This window comes from Alligator sinensis, unplaced genomic scaffold (assembly GCF_000455745.1).
Source record: "Alligator sinensis unplaced genomic scaffold, ASM45574v1 scaffold219_1, whole genome shotgun sequence".
Lineage (NCBI taxonomy): Eukaryota > Metazoa > Chordata > Crocodylia > Alligatoridae > Alligator > Alligator sinensis.
The window spans coordinates 2735816-2761112 of NW_005841866.1; the positions used below are offsets into that span (position 1 = coordinate 2735816).

The 25297-nt window shown below is 43.4% G+C and overlaps 1 protein-coding gene across 1 annotated transcript in view; it reads right to left on the reverse strand.

The window, feature by feature from the left end:
• Positions 1 to 25297, reverse strand: part of PUS10 (pseudouridylate synthase 10) — a 62167-nt gene that overhangs the window by 2720 nt on the left and 34150 nt on the right. Inside the window, exons 8-17 of the mRNA XM_006016742.3 lie at positions 23050 to 23095; positions 19696 to 19760; positions 18393 to 18478; positions 7570 to 7695; positions 4839 to 4895; positions 3851 to 3927; positions 3709 to 3764; positions 3454 to 3571; positions 1987 to 2129; positions 1 to 51 (exon numbers count right to left, since the gene is read on the reverse strand). The exon at positions 1 to 51 is cut by the window's left edge and continues 70 nt beyond it. Coding sequence (XP_006016804.1) covers positions 1 to 51; positions 1987 to 2129; positions 3454 to 3571; positions 3709 to 3764; positions 3851 to 3927; positions 4839 to 4895; positions 7570 to 7695; positions 18393 to 18478; positions 19696 to 19760; positions 23050 to 23095 — 825 coding nt within the window. The remainder of the gene's footprint in view (positions 52 to 1986; positions 2130 to 3453; positions 3572 to 3708; positions 3765 to 3850; positions 3928 to 4838; positions 4896 to 7569; positions 7696 to 18392; positions 18479 to 19695; positions 19761 to 23049; positions 23096 to 25297) is intronic.

The following is a 25297-nucleotide window of genomic DNA, read 5'->3' on the forward strand; positions in this document are numbered from 1 at the left end:
ATGTTGGGCTTTGTTCTTCCAAAATCTCCGTGCACAAACTCTTTAACGTAGCTAGACCTTGGTTAAGGGAAAGTGGATGTGGGCATAATGTGACTGGCACGGTTCATCTACAGAGGCAAAAAGGATATGGCTAGAAACATCTAAGCAGAGACACCAATGCCTGTTTCTGTTCTTGATCCTTCAAGATGCACAGGTTATATCTTATAAATTTGATTTGGGAACTGTTACCTGGAAGTGCAATAGCTGTCTTTAAAAAGCACCTTACTCTGGAACCCAACTGCAATGCTGAAAGCTACATATTTTTTGCTCCTTTTAAAACCGGGTAGCATTTTTTTACAAAACTGCAAACCTATTAACATATAATAGCAACAACCCACACTCCATCCCAATGTGTATTCATTAGGGTGGAAAAACTGGGGCTTGTTCCTTGTTTTATGCAGCCGTTGCTCAGATAAATGACAGTCATGCTGCTGAATTTCCTTTCAAGACATGTCAGAACTTAAGAGCTGGGAAAACAGCAAATCATAAAAAATAAATAACTTTAAGGCTCTAACAAAAGCCACCTATTCTTAACTATGCTTCATCTTTGTAGCACATCTGAAGTCCTATGTTATATTTATCAATGCCAACAGCAGTATGTCCACTGATGGCAATGAGCTGGATCAAACCCTTGGCCATGTACATTATCACAATGTTTCAAGGTCCAAATAAGACCTAGAAACAAAAGGATAAATTAAAAGAGCATTTTTCAAGCACAACTGAGATTTTTTCCCCTATGCATTCAGGACAGTGTGTATTTCATTATGCTACACACATACCATGAACAGCGCTACTGGGTCATATCTTCAATATGAAGATTTTCTTTAAAAACTTGCTAAAAAAGTGGGCACACACCAGTCAAATGCTGCCCAAAATTCAGTGCAAATGCAGGCAGAGCCAAAAGCTAGCAACTAAAATGTATAGTTCTATCTTCCCAACCTAGGATAGGGCCCAAGGCTTGAATTTCGGCATTCTTAAACAACAATTCTAGGGAAAGCTGAATTGCATATATAGCTGTGCACTTCAGCTGCTCACATCTACCTTGAAACTGATTTTTTAAAACAACAATTGTGTTTTGTTTTGTTTGTATATCCAAGTTTGCATTTCTGGGCTAAAAACATGCATGTTTCATCTCTGAGGCCAAACCACCGAAACACGGGAGTTTGTAATGGAAACAATTCACTCCAATGGTACCAAGAAGCAGGATTTATTCAAGCAAATGTTTTACTGAAGCAGTTGTATGGACAGGAGAGGTGTCTGACAAACCTTTGGGGATGAAATGGCTTTCCCCAAGGGCACCACTAGAAGACAACACTGACTGAATTACTACTTCAACACAGATTTATTTTTTAAATTAATCATACAGGAAGTCTAAAGCAATGTTTTCTGTGGGTTGCGACCCAAAAGTGGGCTGCTAAAATATATGAAAGGGTCGTGAACAAACTTTAAAAAAATGGATCAGTAAAATTAAAAAATGGATTCTCTTTTAAAGGAGAAAACCACGGGAAACTGCAGGTTTCCCCTTCCGGGCTGGCAGAGTTCCAGCCTGTGAGGGGCTGCCACATGCATGTGTGCACACATGCACGTGGCAATCAAACAGCATGGAGAGCAGTTCCTGCAGCTCTCCGCAGGTGAGTCCTGCCCATGCTGGTCCAGCCAGGCTGCAGCTCCATGCCCACTGTGAGTGCACAAAATCTGAGAGGGGAGGAAGGGGAGTGCCCCCCGTGCTGCACCCCCTGTGGCCTGGGGGTGGGGGGCAGTGGGTGGGAATGAGGGGCACCAGCAGGGCTGAGGGGGTGGGGGGCTGTAGGTTGGGAGCGAGGGGCACTGACAAAGCCAGGGGGCTGTTTTATATTTGAACTATTTACTGGGTTGGGATTGGCCATCAATGTTTACAAATGGATCCTGGTACAAAAAAAGGTTGAGAACTACTGGTCTAAAGGATACGTCCCAGCTTGTGTTTTCAGATTCAGACGAAAATGATGTTCATCTATGTACTCTGATGTCATGGTGTGAATGACACGAGTTCTTACAGCTAGAGGTCTTCTGTGAAGAACTCGCAGAGGGGTTTTTTGGTCAAGTTTTAATTCCTATTGAAAGATTTAACAAAAAGAATAAACTAACGGTTCAAACACCAAGCATGCACACATGAATATTCCCCTCCCACACACACAGACAAACATGAGCACATATACATGCACACTCACACAGAAACACACATAAACATTTAGCTTTCTCTCTTACTCTAAGGCACCTTTGTAAGAATACATTTTGAGAGTTGAAGGCTCTTCTTTAATTTTCCCTCCAAATATATTTGGGGGGGGGGGGGGAAGGGGACGACAACTGTGTCTTAAAAGCGTATTGAGACAGCCTCATGTGAATGCAAGCTAGGAAAACCAGAAATGCAGAGGAATAATAACCTTGAAATCTCCATAGTCTCTTGCTAGAATAACTCCAGGATTTACACACACAATGAGAGCCTCAGGGCACTCTCAAAAAAAAAAAAAAAAAAAAAAAAAAAAGGCTTTTGTCTAAAACACATCCAACCCTCCACACACAAGAAATGGAAAGCAGAGCTGAGATGAGTAAAGATCTCATCTCATTCTTTTCAAGGACTTTCCCTCTACAAAGAGAGGCACTGATTTTGGAAGCATCTTTTTCTTTTGTGATAAAAAGCAATTGTTTTGCAGCAGTTGACCTCGTCCATTTTAATGCCTCATGCCAAAATATACATAACTTTTGGAATAAACACTAAATAAAAGTAGTTTCTACTCCAAAATACTCTACCTGAGAGAATACTCTTCCTTTGGCACTGCTGCAATATGGCAAAATCTGAACCTGGAAGTAGTCATCTTGCCATCTCATGTGCATCCCTGAATGACACTTGGACCAATTCCCATGAAATCATAACATTTTCTTTACTCCAAGTACTTGGCTGAGGCTTTCTGTTTGTAGTATTCTGCAGAAACACTGCTTTGTTCTTACTGGCCCAAAAGCAGCTTTAGCAGGGGCTGGACAAGAGACTTAAGTTTTGCTTTAGTCTTCTCCTTATTCTGCTTGTCACTCCCTTACATTACTAAAGTAATGTGGAGGGCACACAGTGAAATTTCTGCCTCTAAATGCATTTCCTGTCAACTGATATTTAGTATAAGATCTACCTTCCTTTAGGCCAATAATGTTTGTCAGCCTGGTTGAAGGAGAAGCAAAACAACAGTGACTGTATGTTAGCGAAACATGGACTTAGCAGTGCAAAAGGTACAGCAAAGGGGAGATGGGATAGGACAGTCCGTATAACAAAAGGATCAAAGGAACCCATAATCAACAAAATAGAAACACAGAAAAACAGACATGGAAAGAAAGCCTACCCTGGCTTAGGACAGGCACTCTCTAAAACTAAAAAGGAAACCTAGATACCTTTACATCATCTAGAAATGCAATATCTTCCTTTTGTATTGACTTGTCTGTCCAAAGTAAGGCACTGTAGGTCTTTGTCTTTTCCTGCTCACCTTTCTTCATATGCCCAATTGCCTCTCTAAACAAAAAAAAATCAATTGCACACAGAACATGTCAGAGAATAGCATAAGTGAGAATGTTTGCCAGCCCCTCCCCACCTCCAGCTTAATTTTACTTTTTTTTATAAATCCGTTCCCAGTGATTACAAATACTGACCTGGTGACCAGCTGCAAATCTCGAACCTGTATTTTGTCTGATGAGCTATTAATCTTCTGTTAAAAAAAAGAATGGGTTAAGAAGACTGCCCTGTTCCAGAGAATGCACATTTTCTGACTCTCTTGACATGTGAACAACATACCTGCTGAAGTCCCTTCATTTCCTCGGCAGTAAACTGTACTCTATGAGGATTCACCAGCTCAATTGTGAAGGGCCTTCCTGGCAACGTGCACAATGATAAAACATAGAAACATGCTGTTCTAAATTATTGTTTGGATTTGTGCATTAAGGCTGGGAGGTGTGAAAAAATGCCCCTCCTGCTATGCAAACATGACTAGGGCTTATGGGTTACAGGGACAGAGCCATCAGATGGCAGGAAAGAAACAAGGGACATTTTTGGCTACTAAACCTAAGCATCAGCAATAAGTGCAAATTATGGCTTCCCAGAAGGCATCTTGTACAAGTCTCTGCTAATTAAAAAATAAAATAAGAAAAAAGTTAATTAGCTTATTTTCCATCACCTACACCAATGCCCAGGTGCAAGACTATGTTAAATCCCGTTCCCTCAACTAAACATCTGTTTTAATGACTGCACTTTCTGTACTTGGAGCCAGAGACAATCCCAGGATATGAGAAGCCTGGAATCAAACCACAGATCAGACAGTGCCTGGAACAGCTCTTTGAGTTTTTTAAGGGTTTTTTTAATTGTTTTTCACTAAAGTAGCTTCTGCAAAGCTGAAAGCCAGTGGCCGCTAGAAGTTCTATCAGAACTGATTAAGTAAAATAACTTAGCCCAGAAAGTAGAACAGGCATTTTTCCTAAATACAATGGTTCAAAACAGAATTACACAACAGAAAACAGTGTAGGAATTAGTAAGACATAATCATTTCAAATTTGGAAATGCAAAGGAAAACATTTACAAACTATTGATTTCTAAATGTTTCTATTTGTGCTGCCAGGAAAATTATGGAAAGGTCTTATTTTCATGAAAGAGCATCAGTTTCTGTTAAAGGCATACATGCCACTAAAGTTAGCAACATACAATTTTAAAGTAAAGCTGGTGTCACCAAACAGCAGTTTGTTTGGGTAGCTTTGGGGCACCAATTTTTGGGGGGGTTTTCCAACCTTACCTTTGCCTAATGTTCTCACATCCACGTCTTCTCTTCCAGAGGATGAAAAATTAAAACCTTTCAAAACAGAAGTGAACATGGAATGTGATTCTAAAACTGAAAGCACTGTATACCTTTTAAAAGGTGGACTGCCTTCTTTCTAAATCAGTTTGTAAGACTTCCAGAAAAATAATTTTAGGAAACAGAGCCTGCCATATATTTCAACAAAGCTGGAGACTGTGCCTCTGGTTTCTTGAAGAGAGACCTTCCTTCTGCCTGAAGGAGATGCATCACAGCTTTGACAAATAGTCTGAAAGATCAATTCAATCCTGAAAGGGATGCTCCTCCCTAGTAACCCCAGTCCCTGACCCCAGTCAAGGAGCCTGCAAAGGATCAGAGGAATTCCTGACCCCTAAAGATGTCTGCTTGTTAGCTATACACTTGGCCAAGAGGAACTTCAAGTCCATTCTTAACCCCTGTATATCGTCTTTTCCAAGACATGGATTTGATTAGCTTGATATTTAATTTACTTCCTCAGATCCTTTCTCCAGTTAACCTTGGCCCAGACAGTAACACCTCCATCCTTCCTAGAAAGAACATGGAAAAAAAAACCACTGTTTGGATATGACAATAGCTTGGGGAATCTCTCTGCAGAGAACCCTAAAAGCCAGATAGGCTAATAATTTCTCTCCAGCCTGTATGGGGGAGCCAGGAGGAGAGCTATGGCTTCCTCAGTTTTAACTGCCAGGTTTGTGGGGACCAGCATCAGTAAAAATCAGAAGGTACTTTCTTATTGGCGCTGTGTCCAGTAAAAGGAGAAACATCTTTTTTCAACATTAACATCCAGGGCTTTGTACTCTACCCCTGGGGGTTCAGCATGCTGTAAAATGAACTATTCTTTAGGCCTTGTCTAGACTCACCCTGCTCTGCCCACAAACTCCTGACAGACAGCAGCCACAGTCACTGATCTGCCAGAAACTGGGTAGACCCAATGGCTTCCCAAGGTTCTGCTGCAGGGGCTGTGCCACAGATCACAAAGTGCACAAAGTGAAGGCATGAGCTGTTATAAGGAATGCAGCAGCGGGAGAAGGCATGGGGGTAGCTACACGTCAGCTACCAGCTGCCAAACAGCAGCAGAAACCTCACCCCACTTGGCAGTGATGGAATAACTCTGCTGACTAAAAGGAGAACTCTGTTGCTGCAGAGGAGCTTTGGGTGTCAATGCATTCAAAGTGCTGCTTGGCAGAATTAGAGTTTAAAACCAAAATGGGTGCCCAAGAAAATATTCAGGAGTGCCTGAGGCAGAGACAAGGCACCAGTGTTTCTGGATGGCAGGGAAACTCCATTTGTCATTTGACAAGTACGCTCATGATTAACTCACACTGGATAGTGCAATGGGAAAGTAGGGGTGCACCAATAGAGATTTTGGGTGCCAATACCGATAGCCAAATTTAAGGAGGCATATTGGCCAATACCAATCCGATTTCCGATACAACTGTGTGCAGTTGCTAAGTCTGTTGTGGTGGAAGGTGAGAGGGGAGGAAAGGAGTGGGGGGGTGGGGGGGACAGATCAAGGACCTTATGGTGAGGTAGGGAGTGGAGCTGGGGCAAGCGCTGTCCAGCCAGGGGGGAGGCAGGATGTGGGATGGAGCCGTGGCTCGGCCGGGGGACACAGGGCAGCTCCCACTGCTGTGCACACCCCAGGAAGGCAAGGGCTGGGGTGTGTACCCCCGGATCTGTGCGGGGCAAGACAGGGTGGGTTGCAGCTGTGGACTGGGCTGGGAAGTAGTCAGGATGGGCGGCGGCACTGGGAGGAGGCAATGGAGGGGGGGCTGCAGTCACCCCAAATTTTGCCATAGCCTCCCCTCCCAGCGCCACCACCGCCTACCCCCAGCACAGCCATGGACCCCACCCCCGCCCCCGAACGTGCCGGAAAGAGCCAGGTGCAGCTCTGGCCCCAGCCTGCAGTTGCAGCCCACCCTGCACAGATCCAGGTTCCCCCCTCCCAGTGCCCTCCTGGGGTGCATGCAGGAGCAGGAGCTACCCCCCTCCCCATGCCCCCCAGATGAGCCACGGCTCTGTCCCATGCTCTACCTTGGCTGGGCAGCACCTGCCCCAGCCCCTGCCCCACTCCCTCCTTTACTGCGGGGAGCACTGATCTGCCTCCTCACACCTGTTCCCTCCCCTTCCATCACAACAGACTTACCAGCTGCATACAGCTTTCCAGGCTGCCATGCCGTACTCCTTGACGCCTATGTGTGGTGCAGCAGCTGTGCATATGCACAGGCATTTATCGCGAAATTATCAGCCACGTCAGGCCGATTTCCAATATAATCAATTTTCTTTATATTGGTGCCGATCCAATATTGGACCCATGTATTGGTGCACCTCTATGGGAAAGGATACATGTTGAGACCAATGCAGGTGGTTAATATTTTCACCATTAACTGATAATTCATTTTTTGTAAAAAAAAGCTTTCATTTATAAATTAAGTGTCCCATGGCCTGCAATAAAAAACTATACACACTAGGTCCATTTGAACCTATGGGATCAGTTGAAGAGCTGTTTTAAAAAAGGGGCAATAATGCCATTCAAAATAAAGATTGCATCCAATTATATACAACTCAGGCAACGTGGAGGCCAAGGAAGGGTAGGCCTTTCTGTAGTGACTGCTACCAAAGGGAGCAGCTGTGGTAGTTGGTCCACCAACTAAGAAAAATACTTAATCAGACAAAATCTTTTAACACTCACTGTCTGCTTTAAATTCTGCCATTAGGTGCTCTGAAATCAGCTCTTCTACTGAAGATTCCAGCTTTCGCTTTCCATCAATAATCCATGGAGTCTGTGGTAAATTCCTTGAATACTTGTTGTATCGTCCTGTCAGAAAACAAGTAGTTTTCCATGTATGAACTGAAATAACGAACGGGGGTTTCTGAATCCAAGTATTTCATACTATGATAATCTAATCACATGGGGCTTTTGCGAAAATAACTGGTGGGCCCACAGAGCGGCACAGGCTGGCAGGGGTCTGTGGAGCTGGGCTGGGCTGCACCAGCAGGAAGAGGGGGGAGCTGGTCCAGCTCCAGAGTCTCTACTGGCCTTGACCCTGCGCTCCTGCCACCATGCTCTGGGCCCCGCTGGTGCTGGTTCTGGGACACTGGTGCGGGCCCTGTGCTCCTGCTGGCTCCCCACCCACTCACTCCCAGTGCCCCCCAGCTCTGTGGTACAGGCAGGGGGCAGCGCACAGCCCCGACCCCCTGCTTGCCGGTAGGGAAGAAGCTGTTGCTGAGTGTGGGGAAAAGCAACCCCTCGCCCGCCCTGTGGCCGGTGCTCCCTGCTGCAGCCGCTCGCAGCCCACGCAGGGCTGTCTAGAGCTGGCACAGGTAGTCCCACATGGGCTGCAAGCGGCTGCAGCACAGGGCACCGGGCGGGTGAGGGGCCACTTTTCCCCTCACTCAGCACCAACTTGTAACCCAGCCCTGGTGCCAGCTTGGGCCCTGTGCCGGCTGCAGGCTCACCCGTCATACTGTACGGGGTGGCAGCAGCAGCTGCGGCCCCCCTGCTTGCCGTGCTGCACAGTGTTGGCTGCTGCTGCCTGCCCCAAGCTCACGTGCTGGGCAGCCCAGAGGCAGCGGTGGCAAACACTGCCTGGAACAGCAAGTGAGAGAGCCACAACTGCTGTTGCCATGCACAGCCCTGACAGGCGAGCCCAGAGCCAGCACAGGGCCAAGGCTGGCAGCGGAGCCAGGTTACAAGGTAGTACTGAGCATGGGGGTGGGGAAAAGCAGCAGGAAGGAGCCTGGGGAAAAGCTGAGTGCGGGCGGGGGGAGCCAGTTCCTCGCCCACCCTGTGGCCAGCACCCCGTGCTGCAGTGGCTCGCAGCCCACATGGGGCTGCCGGTGCCTGCAAGCCCAGGCACAGCCCCGCACAGGCTGCGAGCAGCTGGAGCAGGGAGTACCGGCCATGGGGCAGGGAAGGGCTGCTTTCCTGAAGGGCTACTTTCCTCCATGCCAGGAAGGACCAGGGAAGGAACCCAGGGAAAAGTTGAGCAAGGGGGGAGGCGGGGGACCGGGCAGCTCCCTGCTGCAGCCACTTGCAGCTCACGCAGGGCTGTCCGGAGAAGGCACAGACAGCCCCAGGTAGGCTGCAAGTGGCTGCAGTGCAGGGCGCTGGCCACGAGGTGGGTGAGGGGCCACTTCCCCCTCCCCGGGCTCAGCTTTTCCCCAGGCCACATTTCTCCAGGCTCCTTCCCTGCCTGGGGTCCCCCCCGCCCTTCCCCCCACTTCCCCCTTACCTGTGGTTCCGGTGTGGGGCAGCCACATGGTCCCAGGCCAGAAGTCCCCGATGGGGCTTCCAGCTGGGGGGGGCGGGCCCTGCTGTTGTGGGAGCCCACCGGGCTCCTCCTGGGTCCTACTGTCCTTGGTTCCTGTCATTTTTTACAGGAACCAAGGGCAGAGAAATATTAATTTTCTAAATTTTTTAGGGGCCCCACGGGTCTGATAGAATGGCCTCGCGGGCCGGATCCGGGCTGTGGGCCATATTTTGCCCACCCTTGATGTAGATATTTGGATAGGGCATTATCGAAGCACCTAGGAGGAACACAACACTATGGTATTCAGTGCAGGTTTGGGATGTTGTGTGCTAGATGGAGTCTGGGAACACATCCTGAATGAAGAGGACAAAAAGATATATTGTACGAGGATTCCTCATGAATGAAACAGAAACCTTTTAAAAAACAGTATATTTCCCTGTGATTAAAGACTGTCAGAATGCATACACATAAGGGATCCTGACTATTCAACCATTAGATTCTTTAAACAGATGTTTGGATGCCACTAGCATATTTGTTAGTGTAGTCTACCACATTTTCTTCTTTAAAAAAATAGTAATCAACTGGAAAATATAATGCATCAATGCAGCTGAGGTCTTACACTGAGAGACAGGAAATTCAAACTTAAGGTTTCCACAGCAATTGTAACTCAGCAATACAACATACATGAGACATTTTTAGAGCTAGCACCAGGTACTCAAACGCTACGTAGGCATAAGGAGTCTCCAGTTACGGTTGCCATGGGGACCACAATTTTGATTTCTAATTCCTACACATCTATATACTAATATAGAAGTAGGAAAATGTGGCACCCTTCTCAATTTTGACGATAGGCATGAGTGTTGACTGCAAGAGATGTCACACTCAGAGTTGTCATAGTATCATTTCATCAAAGCAAAAATGTTTCCCTGAGATGTGTCAAGTTCACTGAAGTTTCAGGGTATGCCCACACTGAAAGCAAGCAGTGACTGCAGCTGCTACAGGCCAGTTACTGATAACAGCACAGCAGCATGGAACTCAGCATGGGCTGCAAACCCCACTTGAGAAACTGAGTAAATACTATAGCAGTTATCCAGCACTGAGCTCCATGCTGCCCTGCTTACACTGTTATCAGCACCTGAACTACCCAACTGAGAGAGACCTCATGGATGTCTATACCTCTGCAGCCACATCTTTGACACAGACACACAGCTTGTAAGCTAAGACACTGGCCTAGGGTGCAGGCGACCCAGGTTCAAGTGTCTGATCTTGGATTAATCTGGGATGAAAAGCTCCTCCCAATATGAGAGAAAGCAGTGACTTGAACCTGGGTCTCCCACATCCCAGACCACCCATCGACACACTCCTGCTTCCTTGACTCAAAAAGCTCATATTTCTATTTTAAAATGGACATTGTGACAGTTCAAATACCTAAACAAAAACAGAGAAATGTGTGGTGTTCCAATGGAGAATGAAAACCTAAATTCAAGATCCTGAAAGTTGCTATAATTCAGAGTTGCCAGCTTCCAATCACAGACTTGTATCTGGTGTTAACAGACCATAAGGAGGACTCAATCAGAGAACAGAGATTTGGCAGGGAGAAGGACCAGATTATTTGAGAAAGATAAATTTCTACCTCTAATTTTAATGTGAAAGATAAACATGAGCAATGGCAAGAACTGATTTATTTAAAAAAAAAATCCAAAATATAAAACTCCCACATTAGTGTAAAGTTAAAGAGACTTCTTCAGTTTGAAATCTCAATTAAAAATACTTCAAAGCAGTTACAGGTATCATACCTGCCTCTCTACCCCCTGCCAATTTTTTGTGGGTTTAAGATCACATTTTCCTATTTTCACCTCCCCCAAATCATGCTCTATAAAAGAAAAAAAACCCACACAAACAAATGGGGAAACTGACTAATGCTGTTTCTGTCACACAAATAATGAAATGACTATGTGCATTTGACAGTGTTTTTGCTCAAAATAAATGAGAGTGAGAGAGAGAGGGAGAGAGAAAAATAGTATTTTGCTCTTGTCTCTTTCAGTTCAAATAATCTCCAGTGATACTTGTGACAATCGTGGCTTTAAAAAAAACATCAGAAGTGTGATATTTCCATTTAACACTGTAAATTTAAAAGAATCAGGAAATGCAAAATTTAAAAGTCCTCAGAAGTGAGGACCAAAACTGGTCTCATTTACACTGCTGTCACACCAGACTAAGTCCACTGTAGTCAGTGGACTTACTCAACTAGGGATTTATGCCAGCACAAATTGAGACTAGAACCCCCTGGCACTGACACTTCTGTATATAAGTAATTGAGGGGGGATGAGGGGGACCTATCCCATGGTGAGAGGTGGCCCTGCCATGGATCACAAAAACAAAGCAAGCTCTCCTTCACAACACTAAACCCTCCACCCATCTGATCTCTCTTCAAGGCCCACCTTGGCAGCAGCCTATGTAAATAGACGGGTCTTGCAAAGGTCCTCAACGACCAACTGACTTAAGTTATTTTGGATCCGTTAAAGCACTCTTTTGGCAGATTATAAGTATCAGTGGTCTAAGATGACTTGTCAAGAGAAGTGACTTTTTGATATTCTTGTTTTATACTTTTTCCTTTTAATTTTACTTTAAGCATTCCATCTGCATACAGCAATAACACAGAGTCTTTTTCCATTAAGTTCCTCCCACAAAGGCAAGCTCATCTATGCAGGAAGAGAATGATGGACTCTTGAGGGCATGCAGTATATAAGCACAGACAACTGTAGAGGCCAGACTCAAAAACCTCAAATATACTCTTCATCTATGCTATAAAGGGATTTGGGTCATCAAGCTTGGTTTTATAACTCAGCCCAACACTTGTGTTGAGAACCAAGGCAAAAATCACAGGCTTGGCCTAACATGAATGTTATTCATACCAATCAACAAATATTGTTACATTCACACTGAATTGTGAACATCACAATCAAATAAAAAATTCATCACAAGAGAACATTTTACAATTGTGGCATCTTCACAGGATAAAGTCCCTCCCATGGTAAAGGTGGCCTCAAACTCAGTGCCAAAGCTCTTAACCTTCCAAGCTGCCTCCAGCTGAGCCTCTTTAATTAGTTGGTGTACAAAGGAAGTGCATGCTTCTTCACAACAGCTTCTCCCTGTCTGCTTTACTGGAACAAAAGAGCAGCAAAGCAGGAGGGGAAAGCCTGGAGGTCACCTTACACTGGAAGTAAGCACTAGTTCCTTGCAGCAAACAGTCCCTCTCCTAAACTTAAGGAGGAGGCAGAGACAATCCTGACTCAGCTTGCATGCATTACAAGGTTGAGGCACAGCAGCCTAGAGGCCACCCCCAAACAAGCTGGCACTAGGTCCAATGAGAGGATGTGGGCACTGCCACAGCATTTAATCATCTCTGAATTTTAATTCACAGAATGTGAATGAGCGAGAGGTTTTGGTTTTAACAGAAAGTGACTCGCAGTGTATAGTATTCATCAACATCTTCAGTGAAGTAACCTCTTTTCCTCTCATGAGACATTCAACAGTTTCACTTTTGCAAATAAGGTGTTTTTTTTCCTTTTACTTATTCTTGGTGACAAAGGAGGAATCCAACTGATTTGGCAGTAGGGACTTCAAGGCACATAAGTAAAAAGAGCAAAAAAAGAAAGTTTACCAGCCACAAAAATTGCACTGTTGGTGCACTGAATTTCCACAACAGTGCAGAAGTTCTTTGGTGCATTTGGGGGACATGGAAAATGCCTGCATAAAGAAAAACAGCAGAAGACAAGCAATTTCAAAACACGATAAGGAATCATTGTAGGAAAAAGTTATTCAGAGCAACTGTTTACAAACTTACAAAGCTCAATGATATAAAACTTCATTAATCCAAATGAATGACTGGCAAATCCCTTTCAGATAAGTGAGTGAATACGCATGAAACAAAACTGAAGCTAATGCACTACAACATATAGCTTGATAATTTATTTTGCCAACTGAGATTGTAATTTTACAACCTCCTAAGTATAGTAGTAAAATCTATTGTAGTATATACTATAGAAATCATTAACCTTTTAATATTATTTGAAAAGTAGCCACAGAATCTGCTAATAAATCTTTTGTTTGGGAGGTGGGGGAAAAGACCAATGATTTTTTGTGAAGTTCAGCAAAGTGAATATCAGATCATTTCTACTACCTTGTCACATGATTTTATCCCTAGTCTCAATGTTGGGGATGTTTTTTGTAAAGCCCTGGCTTCTGAAGTCAGGGAATAAGACGGAAAAAAAAATGTTCATTTTTGAAGAAGTTAGGGTTTGAATTTGAGGCTAGAAAAAAATAGAGAGCTACAAACTTCAGGTTCAAATGCAAGAAGACTGACAAAAAAACCCCAAATGTATTTAACTCATTATATACAAGATGCTTATCACTTTGAGGAACTTGACTCATGATGTTTGAACGTTTGGGACAGGCAATATTGCTATCGTATTGTATTTTTCTTTCGAAGCATTCTAAATTTTATGCCAGTAGTGCACGTAGTAATTTGTTGCTGATGCAACAAGGAACAGTGATAACCTGTACCCCTTTGACCTATACTTTTTTCCCCCCCGAGATGCTCATTGGACAAAACAGCAGTAAGTCACCCTAACTCTATGGGTCATAATCTAGCTTTCAATTTGCAATATGCCAATCATAGAATAACCTTGGTGAGAGAGAAGCAGTCTCCATTTCCAGCATGCTCATTTCCCAGATCATTATGATCCAACTCTAACACTGAGAGACATTTTTAAAAGACAATGACCATACTCTGTCACCATCCAAATTCAAGTCACAGGCGAGCCCAGAGCCAGCACAGGGCCAAGGCTGGCAGCGGAGCCAGGTTACAAGGTAGTACTGAGCATGGGGGTGGGGAAAAGCAGCAGGAAGGAGCCTGGGGAAAAGCTGAGTGCGGGCGGGGGGAGCCAGTTCCTCGCCCACCCTGTGGCCAGCACCCCGTGCTGCAGTGGCTCGCAGCCCACATGGGGCTGCCTGTGCCTGCAAGCCCAGGCACAGCCCCGCACAGGCTGCGAGCAGCTGGAGCAGGGAGTACCGGCCATGGGGCAGGGAAGGGCTGCTTTCCTCCATGCCAGGAAGGAGCAGGGAAGGAGTCCAGGGAAAAGCTGAGCACAGGCTGGCCCCTCCCCCGCCCCGTGCTCAACTCGCAACCCATGCGGGGCTGTCCGGAGCAGGCACAGGCAGCCCCAGGCGGGCTGCGAACAGCTGCAGCAGGGAGCACCGGCCTTGGGGCAGGGAAGGGCTACTTTCCTCCATGCCAGGAAGGACCAGGGAAGGAACCCAGGGAAAAGTTGAGCAGGGGGGGAGGCGGGGGACCGGGCAGCTCCCTGCGGCAGCCACTTGCAGCTCACGCAGGGCTGTCCGGAGAAGGCACAGACAGCCCCAGGTAGGCTGCAAGTGGCTGCAGTGCAGGGCGCTGGCCACGAGGTGGGTGAGGGGCCACTTCCCCCTCCCCGGGCTCAGCTTTTCCCCAGGCCACATTTCTCCAGGCTCCTTCCCTGCCTGGGGTCCCCCCCGCCCTTCCCCCCACTTCCCCCTTACCTGTGGTTCCGGTGTGGGGCAGCCACATGGTCCCAGGCCAGAAGTCCCCGATGGGGCTTCCAGCTGGGGGGGGCGGGCCCTGCTGTTGTGGGAGCCCACCGGGCTCCTCCTGGGTCCTACTGTCCTTGGTTCCTGTCATTTTTTACAGGAACCAAGGGCAGAGAAATATTAATTTTCTAAATTTTTTAGGGGCCCCACGGGTCTGATAGAATGGCCTCGCGGGCCGGATCCGGGCTGTGGGCCATATTTTGCCCACCCTTGATGTAGATATTTGGATAGGGCATTATCGAAGCACCTAGGAGGAACACAACACTATGGTATTCAGTGCAGGTTTGGGATGTTGTGTGCTAGATGGAGTCTGGGAACACATCCTGAATGAAGAGGACAAAAAGATATATTGTACGAGGATTCCTCATGAATGAAACAGAAACCTTTTAAAAAACAGTATATTTCCCTGTGATTAAAGACTGTCAGAATGCATACACATAAGGGATCCTGACTATTCAACCATTAGATTCTTTAAACAGATGTTTGGATGCCACTAGCATATTTGTTAGTGTAGTCTACCACATTTTCTTCTTTAAAAAAATAGTAATCAACTGGAAAATATAATGCATCAATGCAGCTGAGGTCTTACACTGAGAGACAGGAAATTCAAACTTAAGGTTTCCACAGCAATTGTAACTCAGCAATACAACATACATGAGACATTTTTAGAGCTAGCACCAGGTACTCAAACGCTACGTAGGCATAAGGAGTCTCCAGTTACGGTTGCCATGGGGACCACAATTTTGATTTCTAATTCCTACACATCTATATACTAATATAGAAGTAGGAAAATGTGGCACCCTTCTCAATTTTGACGATAGGCATGAGTGTTGACTGCAAGAGATGTCACACTCAGAGTTGTCATAGTATCATTTCATCAAAGCAAAAATGTTTCCCTGAGATGTGTCAAGTTCACTGAAGTTTCAGGGTATGCCCACACTGAAAGCAAGCAGTGACTGCAGCTGCTACAGGCCAGTTACTGATAACAGCACAGCAGCATGGAACTCAGCATGGGCTGCAAACCCCACTTGAGAAACTGAGTAAATACTATAGCAGTTATCCAGCACTGAGCTCCATGCTGCCCTGCTTACACTGTTATCAGCACCTGAACTACCCAACTGAGAGAGACCTCATGGATGTCTATACCTCTGCAGCCACATCTTTGACACAGACACACAGCTTGTAAGCTAAGACACTGGCCTAGGGTGCAGGCGACCCAGGTTCAAGTGTCTGATCTTGGATTAATCTGGGATGAAAAGCTCCTCCCAATATGAGAGAAAGCAGTGACTTGAACCTGGGTCTCCCACATCCCAGACCACCCATCGACACACTCCTGCTTCCTTGACTCAAAAAGCTCATATTTCTATTTTAAAATGGACATTGTGACAGTTCAAATACCTAAACAAAAACAGAGAAATGTGTGGTGTTCCAATGGAGAATGAAAACCTAAATTCAAGATCCTGAAAGTTGCTATAATTCAGAGTTGCCAGCTTCCAATCACAGACTTGTATCTGGTGTTAACAGACCATAAGGAGGACTCAATCAGAGAACAGAGATTTGGCAGGGAGAAGGACCAGATTATTTGAGAAAGATAAATTTCTACCTCTAATTTTAATGTGAAAGATAAACATGAGCAATGGCAAGAACTGATTTATTTAAAAAAAAAATCCAAAATATAAAACTCCCACATTAGTGTAAAGTTAAAGAGACTTCTTCAGTTTGAAATCTCAATTAAAAATACTTCAAAGCAGTTACAGGTATCATACCTGCCTCTCTACCCCCTGCCAATTTTTTGTGGGTTTAAGATCACATTTTCCTATTTTCACCTCCCCCAAATCATGCTCTATAAAAGAAAAAAAACCCACACAAACAAATGGGGAAACTGACTAATGCTGTTTCTGTCACACAAATAATGAAATGACTATGTGCATTTGACAGTGTTTTTGCTCAAAATAAATGAGAGTGAGAGAGAGAGGGAGAGAGAAAAATAGTATTTTGCTCTTGTCTCTTTCAGTTCAAATAATCTCCAGTGATACTTGTGACAATCGTGGCTTTAAAAAAAACATCAGAAGTGTGATATTTCCATTTAACACTGTAAATTTAAAAGAATCAGGAAATGCAAAATTTAAAAGTCCTCAGAAGTGAGGACCAAAACTGGTCTCATTTACACTGCTGTCACACCAGACTAAGTCCACTGTAGTCAGTGGACTTACTCAACTAGGGATTTATGCCAGCACAAATTGAGACTAGAACCCCCTGGCACTGACACTTCTGTATATAAGTAATTGAGGGGGGATGAGGGGGACCTATCCCATGGTGAGAGGTGGCCCTGCCATGGATCACAAAAACAAAGCAAGCTCTCCTTCACAACACTAAACCCTCCACCCATCTGATCTCTCTTCAAGGCCCACCTTGGCAGCAGCCTATGTAAATAGACGGGTCTTGCAAAGGTCCTCAACGACCAACTGACTTAAGTTATTTTGGATCCGTTAAAGCACTCTTTTGGCAGATTATAAGTATCAGTGGTCTAAGATGACTTGTCAAGAGAAGTGACTTTTTGATATTCTTGTTTTATACTTTTTCCTTTTAATTTTACTTTAAGCATTCCATCTGCATACAGCAATAACACAGAGTCTTTTTCCATTAAGTTCCTCCCACAAAGGCAAGCTCATCTATGCAGGAAGAGAATGATGGACTCTTGAGGGCATGCAGTATATAAGCACAGACAACTGTAGAGGCCAGACTCAAAAACCTCAAATATACTCTTCATCTATGCTATAAAGGGATTTGGGTCATCAAGCTTGGTTTTATAACTCAGCCCAACACTTGTGTTGAGAACCAAGGCAAAAATCACAGGCTTGGCCTAACATGAATGTTATTCATACCAATCAACAAATATTGTTACATTCACACTGAATTGTGAACATCACAATCAAATAAAAAATTCATCACAAGAGAACATTTTACAATTGTGGCATCTTCACAGGATAAAGTCCCTCCCATGGTAAAGGTGGCCTCAAACTCAGTGCCAAAGCTCTTAACCTTCCAAGCTGCCTCCAGCTGAGCCTCTTTAATTAGTTGGTGTACAAAGGAAGTGCATGCTTCTTCACAACAGCTTCTCCCTGTCTGCTTTACTGGAACAAAAGAGCAGCAAAGCAGGAGGGGAAAGCCTGGAGGTCACCTTACACTGGAAGTAAGCACTAGTTCCTTGCAGCAAACAGTCCCTCTCCTAAACTTAAGGAGGAGGCAGAGACAATCCTGACTCAGCTTGCATGCATTACAAGGTTGAGGCACAGCAGCCTAGAGGCCACCCCCAAACAAGCTGGCACTAGGTCCAATGAGAGGATGTGGGCACTGCCACAGCATTTAATCATCTCTGAATTTTAATTCACAGAATGTGAATGAGCGAGAGGTTTTGGTTTTAACAGAAAGTGACTCGCAGTGTATAGTATTCATCAACATCTTCAGTGAAGTAACCTCTTTTCCTCTCATGAGACATTCAACAGTTTCACTTTTGCAAATAAGGTGTTTTTTTTCCTTTTACTTATTCTTGGTGACAAAGGAGGAATCCAACTGATTTGGCAGTAGGGACTTCAAGGCACATAAGTAAAAAGAGCAAAAAAAGAAAGTTTACCAGCCACAAAAATTGCACTGTTGGTGCACTGAATTTCCACAACAGTGCAGAAGTTCTTTGGTGCATTTGGGGGACATGGAAAATGCCTGCATAAAGAAAAACAGCAGAAGACAAGCAATTTCAAAACACGATAAGGAATCATTGTAGGAAAAAGTTATTCAGAGCAACTGTTTACAAACTTACAAAGCTCAATGATATAAAACTTCATTAATCCAAATGAATGACTGGCAAATCCCTTTCAGATAAGTGAGTGAATACGCATGAAACAAAACTGAAGCTAATGCACTACAACATATAGCTTGATAATTTATTTTGCCAACTGAGATTGTAATTTTACAACCTCCTAAGTATAGTAGTAAAATCTATTGTAGTATATACTATAGAAATCATTAACCTTTTAATATTATTTGAAAAGTAGCCACAGAATCTGCTAATAAATCTTTTGTTTGGGAGGTGGGGGAAAAGACCAATGATTTTTTGTGAAGTTCAGCAAAGTGAATATCAGATCATTTCTACTACCTTGTCACATGATTTTATCCCTAGTCTCAATGTTGGGGATGTTTTTTGTAAAGCCCTGGCTTCTGAAGTCAGGGAATAAGACGGAAAAAAAAATGTTCATTTTTGAAGAAGTTAGGGTTTGAATTTGAGGCTAGAAAAAAATAGAGAGCTACAAACTTCAGGTTCAAATGCAAGAAGACTGACAAAAAAACCCCAAATGTATTTAACTCATTATATACAAGATGCTTATCACTTTGAGGAACTTGACTCATGATGTTTGAACGTTTGGGACAGGCAATATTGCTATCGTATTGTATTTTTCTTTCGAAGCATTCTAAATTTTATGCCAGTAGTGCACGTAGTAATTTGCTGCTGATGCAACAAGGAACAGTGATAACCTGTACCCCTTTGACCTATACTTTTTTCCCCCCCGAGATGCTCATTGGACAAAACAGCAGTAAGTCACCCTAACTCTATGGGTCATAATCTAGCTTTCAATTTGCAATATGCCAATCATAGAATAACCTTGGTGAGAGAGAAGCAGTCTCCATTTCCAGCATGCTCATTTCCCAGATCATTATGATCCAACTCTAACACTGAGAGACATTTTTAAAAGACAATGACCATACTCTGTCACCATCCAAATTCAAGTCAAGGCAACGTTTCCTAACCAATACATGCACACCTCAGTAGATTTTTAACAAGTAACAATCCTGGTATATAGCTCTCTAATATTTTCCTCCCCATCTTAATTCTTCATCGAAGCAGCCTAATACTAAGAACTACAGTTTCAACTTATACTTACTTACGGAAATCCTCTTCTTTTATCTTCTCCAAGGCCTTTATAACTGCCATTCTAGTGAAAACAGACTGCAGAGTGAAATGAAAAATATCTTTTATTAATGAGTCCAGGAAATAAGAACAGACTGAAGAGAGGATGTGGGTAGGGTAATTACATCATTTGCCTAAAGAAATAAAGACCACATACTTAAACAATAAAGATAATTTATACACATGAAGATTGAGTTTCATGTTTTCCTATGTCAAAAATGTCTCCACCATCAATCTGTACTAACATTCTAGTCAATCTTTGTTCTTTCTTTTACCAGCATGGGCTGCTCACCAGTGTAGCTCCTGTATAATAAAGTAACTTTACTCACATGCATAAAGCTACACAACAGGGGCATTTGCAAGAGCAGAGTCTGAGTACCTTTTAATTGCATGTTCAAGGAAGTACTGGAAAATAGAACAGAGCAGTGGGACTTGGGCTCTTTTGAACTTCCTGTGCTCAGTGTCCTGTTGGTGCAAAACACCAGCACAAATCATTTCTAGCAGCCACTGATCATTCACAGCACAGAATTTTCTTCCTTAGCATATATGTTCCTTTCTCATAAATCTGGGGTAGGACTGTCAAAAGCACCTAATTCTCAATGACTTTCAATGGGACTTGAGCTCTTCAGATCACTTATGGGCTTTTAAGACTTCTACTTCAGACCCTCAGAAGGTTCACCTTGGAGGGTTCCACCTCCCATCACCTGAGGGTAAATCTCCACTAGCTGATTCACTCCCAAAGATATGAAAGACTGATGGGAGTAACAGCAAAAACAGAGGTTGATAAGAGTTACAGGGTTCAGGATAAAATCTAAAAAGGAGGTGCTGAAAGTGAGATTCCTATACCTTTATTTAAGTTCTATGCCTCTCTGTCTCAGTTCCTTATGTATAAAATGAGAAACAAAGCACTCCCCTATGTCAAAAGGGTGAAGATGAACATGTTAAAAATCAGCAGGTGCTCAGATATTGCAATGATGAGGCCCACATGAATACCTGAAGCAACTGTACTTCATAAATGTAAAAGCCTATCATGTAAAAGCCTAAGACCTCCAAATTTAAGTCTCACATAAATATGGGATAAATTTCCCTCTTTCTGGCTGCAAAGAAGCAGTTTATGCACCAATGTGCATACCCCATAGTAAGTATCTAGCTCTCTGTTGGCACATAAAACAGTGATGATACCTAGCTCTTAAACTGTACTTGTCAAAGCACTGGACTAAGGTGGTAAGTATCATTATTGCTTTATTACAGAGAAAGAAACTGAGGCACAAAGTAGGAGTGTGAGAGATTTTCCCAACATTACTCAGCAGACAAGGGACTAGACAAAGCAGGGACAGAAGGCAAGTGTCCTGAGTCCCAATTTAATGCTCTGTCTACTAGGCTGTGCTGGCACCCAAAACATCTTACTAAAAGTTAACCTTTTCCCTTAATTTTTAGGCTTTGCCTGTGTCATGCTGTCAAATCCACTGTGATGACCATAATGCACCACTGTGGACTGTCCCAACTACTGTGGAAATCCTACAGAATAGAACAGGTGGCTCGCCTATAGGAAACACTGATAAATATGTTTTCACTACATAGACAGTTTTTTACTTGATTTCCAACCCCAAAACAGGCTCTTAAGCAAGCTTTAAATGGCATTTAAAAGCTATAGGTCATAGGGAATTATGTCCTTTGCATTTTGCTACACGAATACAATTATTATGAGAACAGATTCTTTATCCTGTGAAGGATTTTGACTAGTCCTTTTCTTTTCTTGTCAAAGTTTTCCTTAGGAATTTTTCATGTTTCAGTTGAAAAAAAGTTTTGGTTGCCAACAGCCTTAATTTTTCAGCAAAGACAGAGTTTTTTCACAAAAGTTTCTATTTCATTTGCAATGCCCTTTACCATCAAAGTCCTGAAAGACAATTTTTGACAAGCTGAAAAAAAACTGACTTCAGGCACTACGAACTGGTCAGTTCTTTGCAAAGAAGGGATTTCCACAAAGGCTTTGGAAAGGAGCACCTAGACTGATGTCAATTCCTGCATCTCCTAAATGCTGAGCTGAAACCTAGTCACAGGAGACTAAAAAGCAACTCCTGCTTCTAACAGGCACAGAACTCCATGAACTCAGTGGAATCTGTGCAGTTTCACTGTATGATAGAGAAAAGAGGAAGTGGAAGATTACTTGTAAATACAAGTACTATCCTGCAGTGAAATAAAAAACTAGTCTAGTAGGGGTGCATGTGTGGACACCGAGATGTTTACTGGACAGCTAATTAGTCTACTGCTCAGTAAACGTCTCGTGTAGACGTGCCCACAGAGTGCTTTATGCCGTATATGTATACGGCCTGAATCCTGGTTAGACCCAAACCCATTTGTCTATATCTCAACTGCAGTGATTCTCAACCAGGGTGCCTTGAGAGTCTTTCAAGGGTGCCACATAATGTTAACACTGTTAGGTTAGCTCTATTATAGGTGCAAACATGATTGACAAGATAAACCTAGAGATGCCAAATAGGGATCCATAGTGCCAAAATCATTCAGACCTGTTGTGGTCTTTCTGTGTTCTTAGCAACAGAAGAATTGTTCTATTATTTTTTCTCTAGCCAAAAATTGAGTGAAAACTCAGGGCTGGCATCTTGAGGGGTGCTCTGAGTCTTTTGAGGGGTGCCTCAAATCGAAAAATGTTGAGAACCACTATTATAATGCAATATAAATAAACAGAGCAAAAGTAATTGGGAGAAGTTGACAATGCTAAGTACCACTCCCCTCTTAATGATCTAGTATGGCATAAGGAGGAACACTTTGCATGGCGAAAATACCATTTTATCACATAACTTAATTAAATGGAATAAAGTAATTGTGGATGCCTCCATTGTGTGAATCAGCCAGGAGTTAACTACTTCTCAGAGAATTAAGGAATAAGCTAGTCCCTGAAAGGCTCCAGACCTGAGGAGATGACCAGACAGCTTTAGCTCATTAAGCTGCTAAGAGGCAAATAAATCTAAGAGGTGTGCCTCTTAAATGGGAGAAACAATAAAAAGAAAGCAGAGGCACCCTTATATGGTCTTATCCTAAACCAACAGGACTGTATCAGAATTCAGGGAAAGCTTTCTTTCTGGAGGTCTGGGGAACAGATGAACTCAGGAAAACATACAACTTTTCAGAATAGAAGTAAAGTTGTATCAATAAAAACAGAGGCAAACAAATGGAGTGAAGGTATTTTTGGAGAAGAAAAGTAAGCAGACATTAAGGTAAGGACTGAAGTTCCCAAAAGTGGGTTTTTCTTGCTACTGACATTAGAATTATGCACCCTGGAGAGAAAGGATAACCACAGAACTCCTACCTGTTTCTTCTTTGCTGGCTTGAAACAATCTGGATGTGCCGTGGCTCTAAATTAAAAAATGAAAATTAACTGAAATACTTAAGTAAAATACTATTATAATAAAAACAGTAAGGACAAGACTTAACCTTTAGCAGAAATGCTCCACATATTTTACTCTATCACCCTACAGCCTCGGGCAGGCATTGTTTTATTTTTCAGTCTTGTTTTAAACTGATGGCAAGAGGTGGCAGTGTTCTCAACTTTCTGACTGAACTTCTCTTTTTATCCATAGAACAAGTGCAATATGGACAGTAGCTATGCAAAACCTGCTACTGGTACCATCATCAGTATGTGCCTCAACTTTGAGAATGAGGAAAAGGGTAAAGCATTCAGCCTACAAAGACCATTTCAGTCTGCAACCTCTTCTCCAAGATGGTCAAGCAAGGATGACTGTCAGCTCCTTTGCCAAATGAACTAGCATCTCTAAATTTACACATTGTTCCTTCTCCTGTTTCTCATCAATATACCCTCCTGACTGGGTATGTTCCGGTGCCCCTCTGGAGAGAGATTCAAGAAGATATTTCTAAACAGGAAAGCTCAAACTAATGCAGAAAAGGTAACATCAGAGACTGTTTTCTGTCTCTGAAACTCTTCAAAGGTAACTAAAAGTGAAAATTAATCAGTAAAACCTTTAGCCTCAGAGCCTTTCCTGGGTATTAGGTGTTTATAAATGAAGTTGCCATTCCTGTCAGTGGATTTCTGGCTCCAAACACATGCTGCATTTGTCCTGGGAGAAACCATTTTTTTCTGGGGACAAAGCACAGCCAGATGTCCATGCTTGTTGTCCCAGGAGAAACGCTAAAAAGTTTTGTCCCAGGATACTGCAAAGTGCTTCTGAACAGTTGTCCTGGGACTGTATCACTGAATCAACAGCAGAGAAGTGGCAGTGCATTCAGCAGCTCACTAAAGCCTAACTGGAAGGACGATGTGTCCACACACCAATCTTGCAACTTTTTTGTTCCAGGACAAACACAGGCACAACTACTCCTGGGAAAAATGTATCAGCTGTTCCTAGCCTCTATTGATAGAATTAAACAACAATTATTTCTTGCCAAAATATAGTTTTCATTTATTGTTGATGGTCTGCTGGTTAAAGGGACAATAACACCTCTACAATTTCCTCCAGTTAAAAAAGAACAGGTAGTAACTGCAGACCTATACTTTCTAAACAGAGAAGCTGAGACAAGCAAGGTTGTTTGTGATAGACTGTCTCTCTTTTTCCAGAATATAAATATCACTCTTATTTTAAGCTAAATCTCCAAACATAAATTAGCAAGAACAGGTTTAATGTTCCACCTGAAACCAAACATTACTTTTCACACATCCTCTGCAGAAGCAACGTGAGAGGCGACAGACTATTGTTGCCACACATGAAACTAGGATGGCAACTTCCATGCCCAAGACGACAGCTCAAGAAAACAATTATTTTACTAGTTCCTCTCCTCCCCACCCAAATAAATGAAACCCACCCACAGGTGCTGTTTAGGTGAAAGCATTCATTATGTGCCAAATACTGCACTTTCCTACCACAAAAGTCACCATCAGTTTTCAAACCCTGATTATCAGGATATCAGTTTTAACACAGTCATACAGAAATAACTTAAAATGCAACAGAAGGTATGCACAGCCATTCATAGTGCAGAATCCTTTAATGCCTGGAGAATTATGTAAGAAAGTTCCATGAGTTATTGGAAACTGTGCACAACAATGTAGTAACTAAAGCTTTCCCAATGTTCTCTACCATAAGTGCAACGAAAAAGCAAGTGCTACAGGGTTCCACTTCCTGTACTCAGACCCCACTCTGCTGCAAAAAGGAAGGTAGGAGTAAAGAAACGAAGAGCTTCTGTACTACCTTCTCCTCCGCCACCCCCTCAATAGCAGTGTAATGCTAAGCATGCTAACTTGCCCTGTAGTAACATTTTCAAAAGAAGGCCACGGTGGAGAGGAAGGGGGGACTGGAACCGACGATCTCACAAGGTCCCTTACAGCCCTAAACTTCTGTGAATCTGTGTGAAGCAAGAAGTAAGAGCAAGCACAGAATCAGAACAAAGGGGTGGGAGAAGCCCTATGGTGGTCCCCATATGGTTCAAAATTTTGGCTCAACTCCAGCTGCCAACATCTAGAATTGCAGACTATCCCCGTCCTCCCCAGGTTTGAGGAACCTGAGTAGCAAGGGCAATAAAGGAACTGATTCCATCTTGAATGTCTT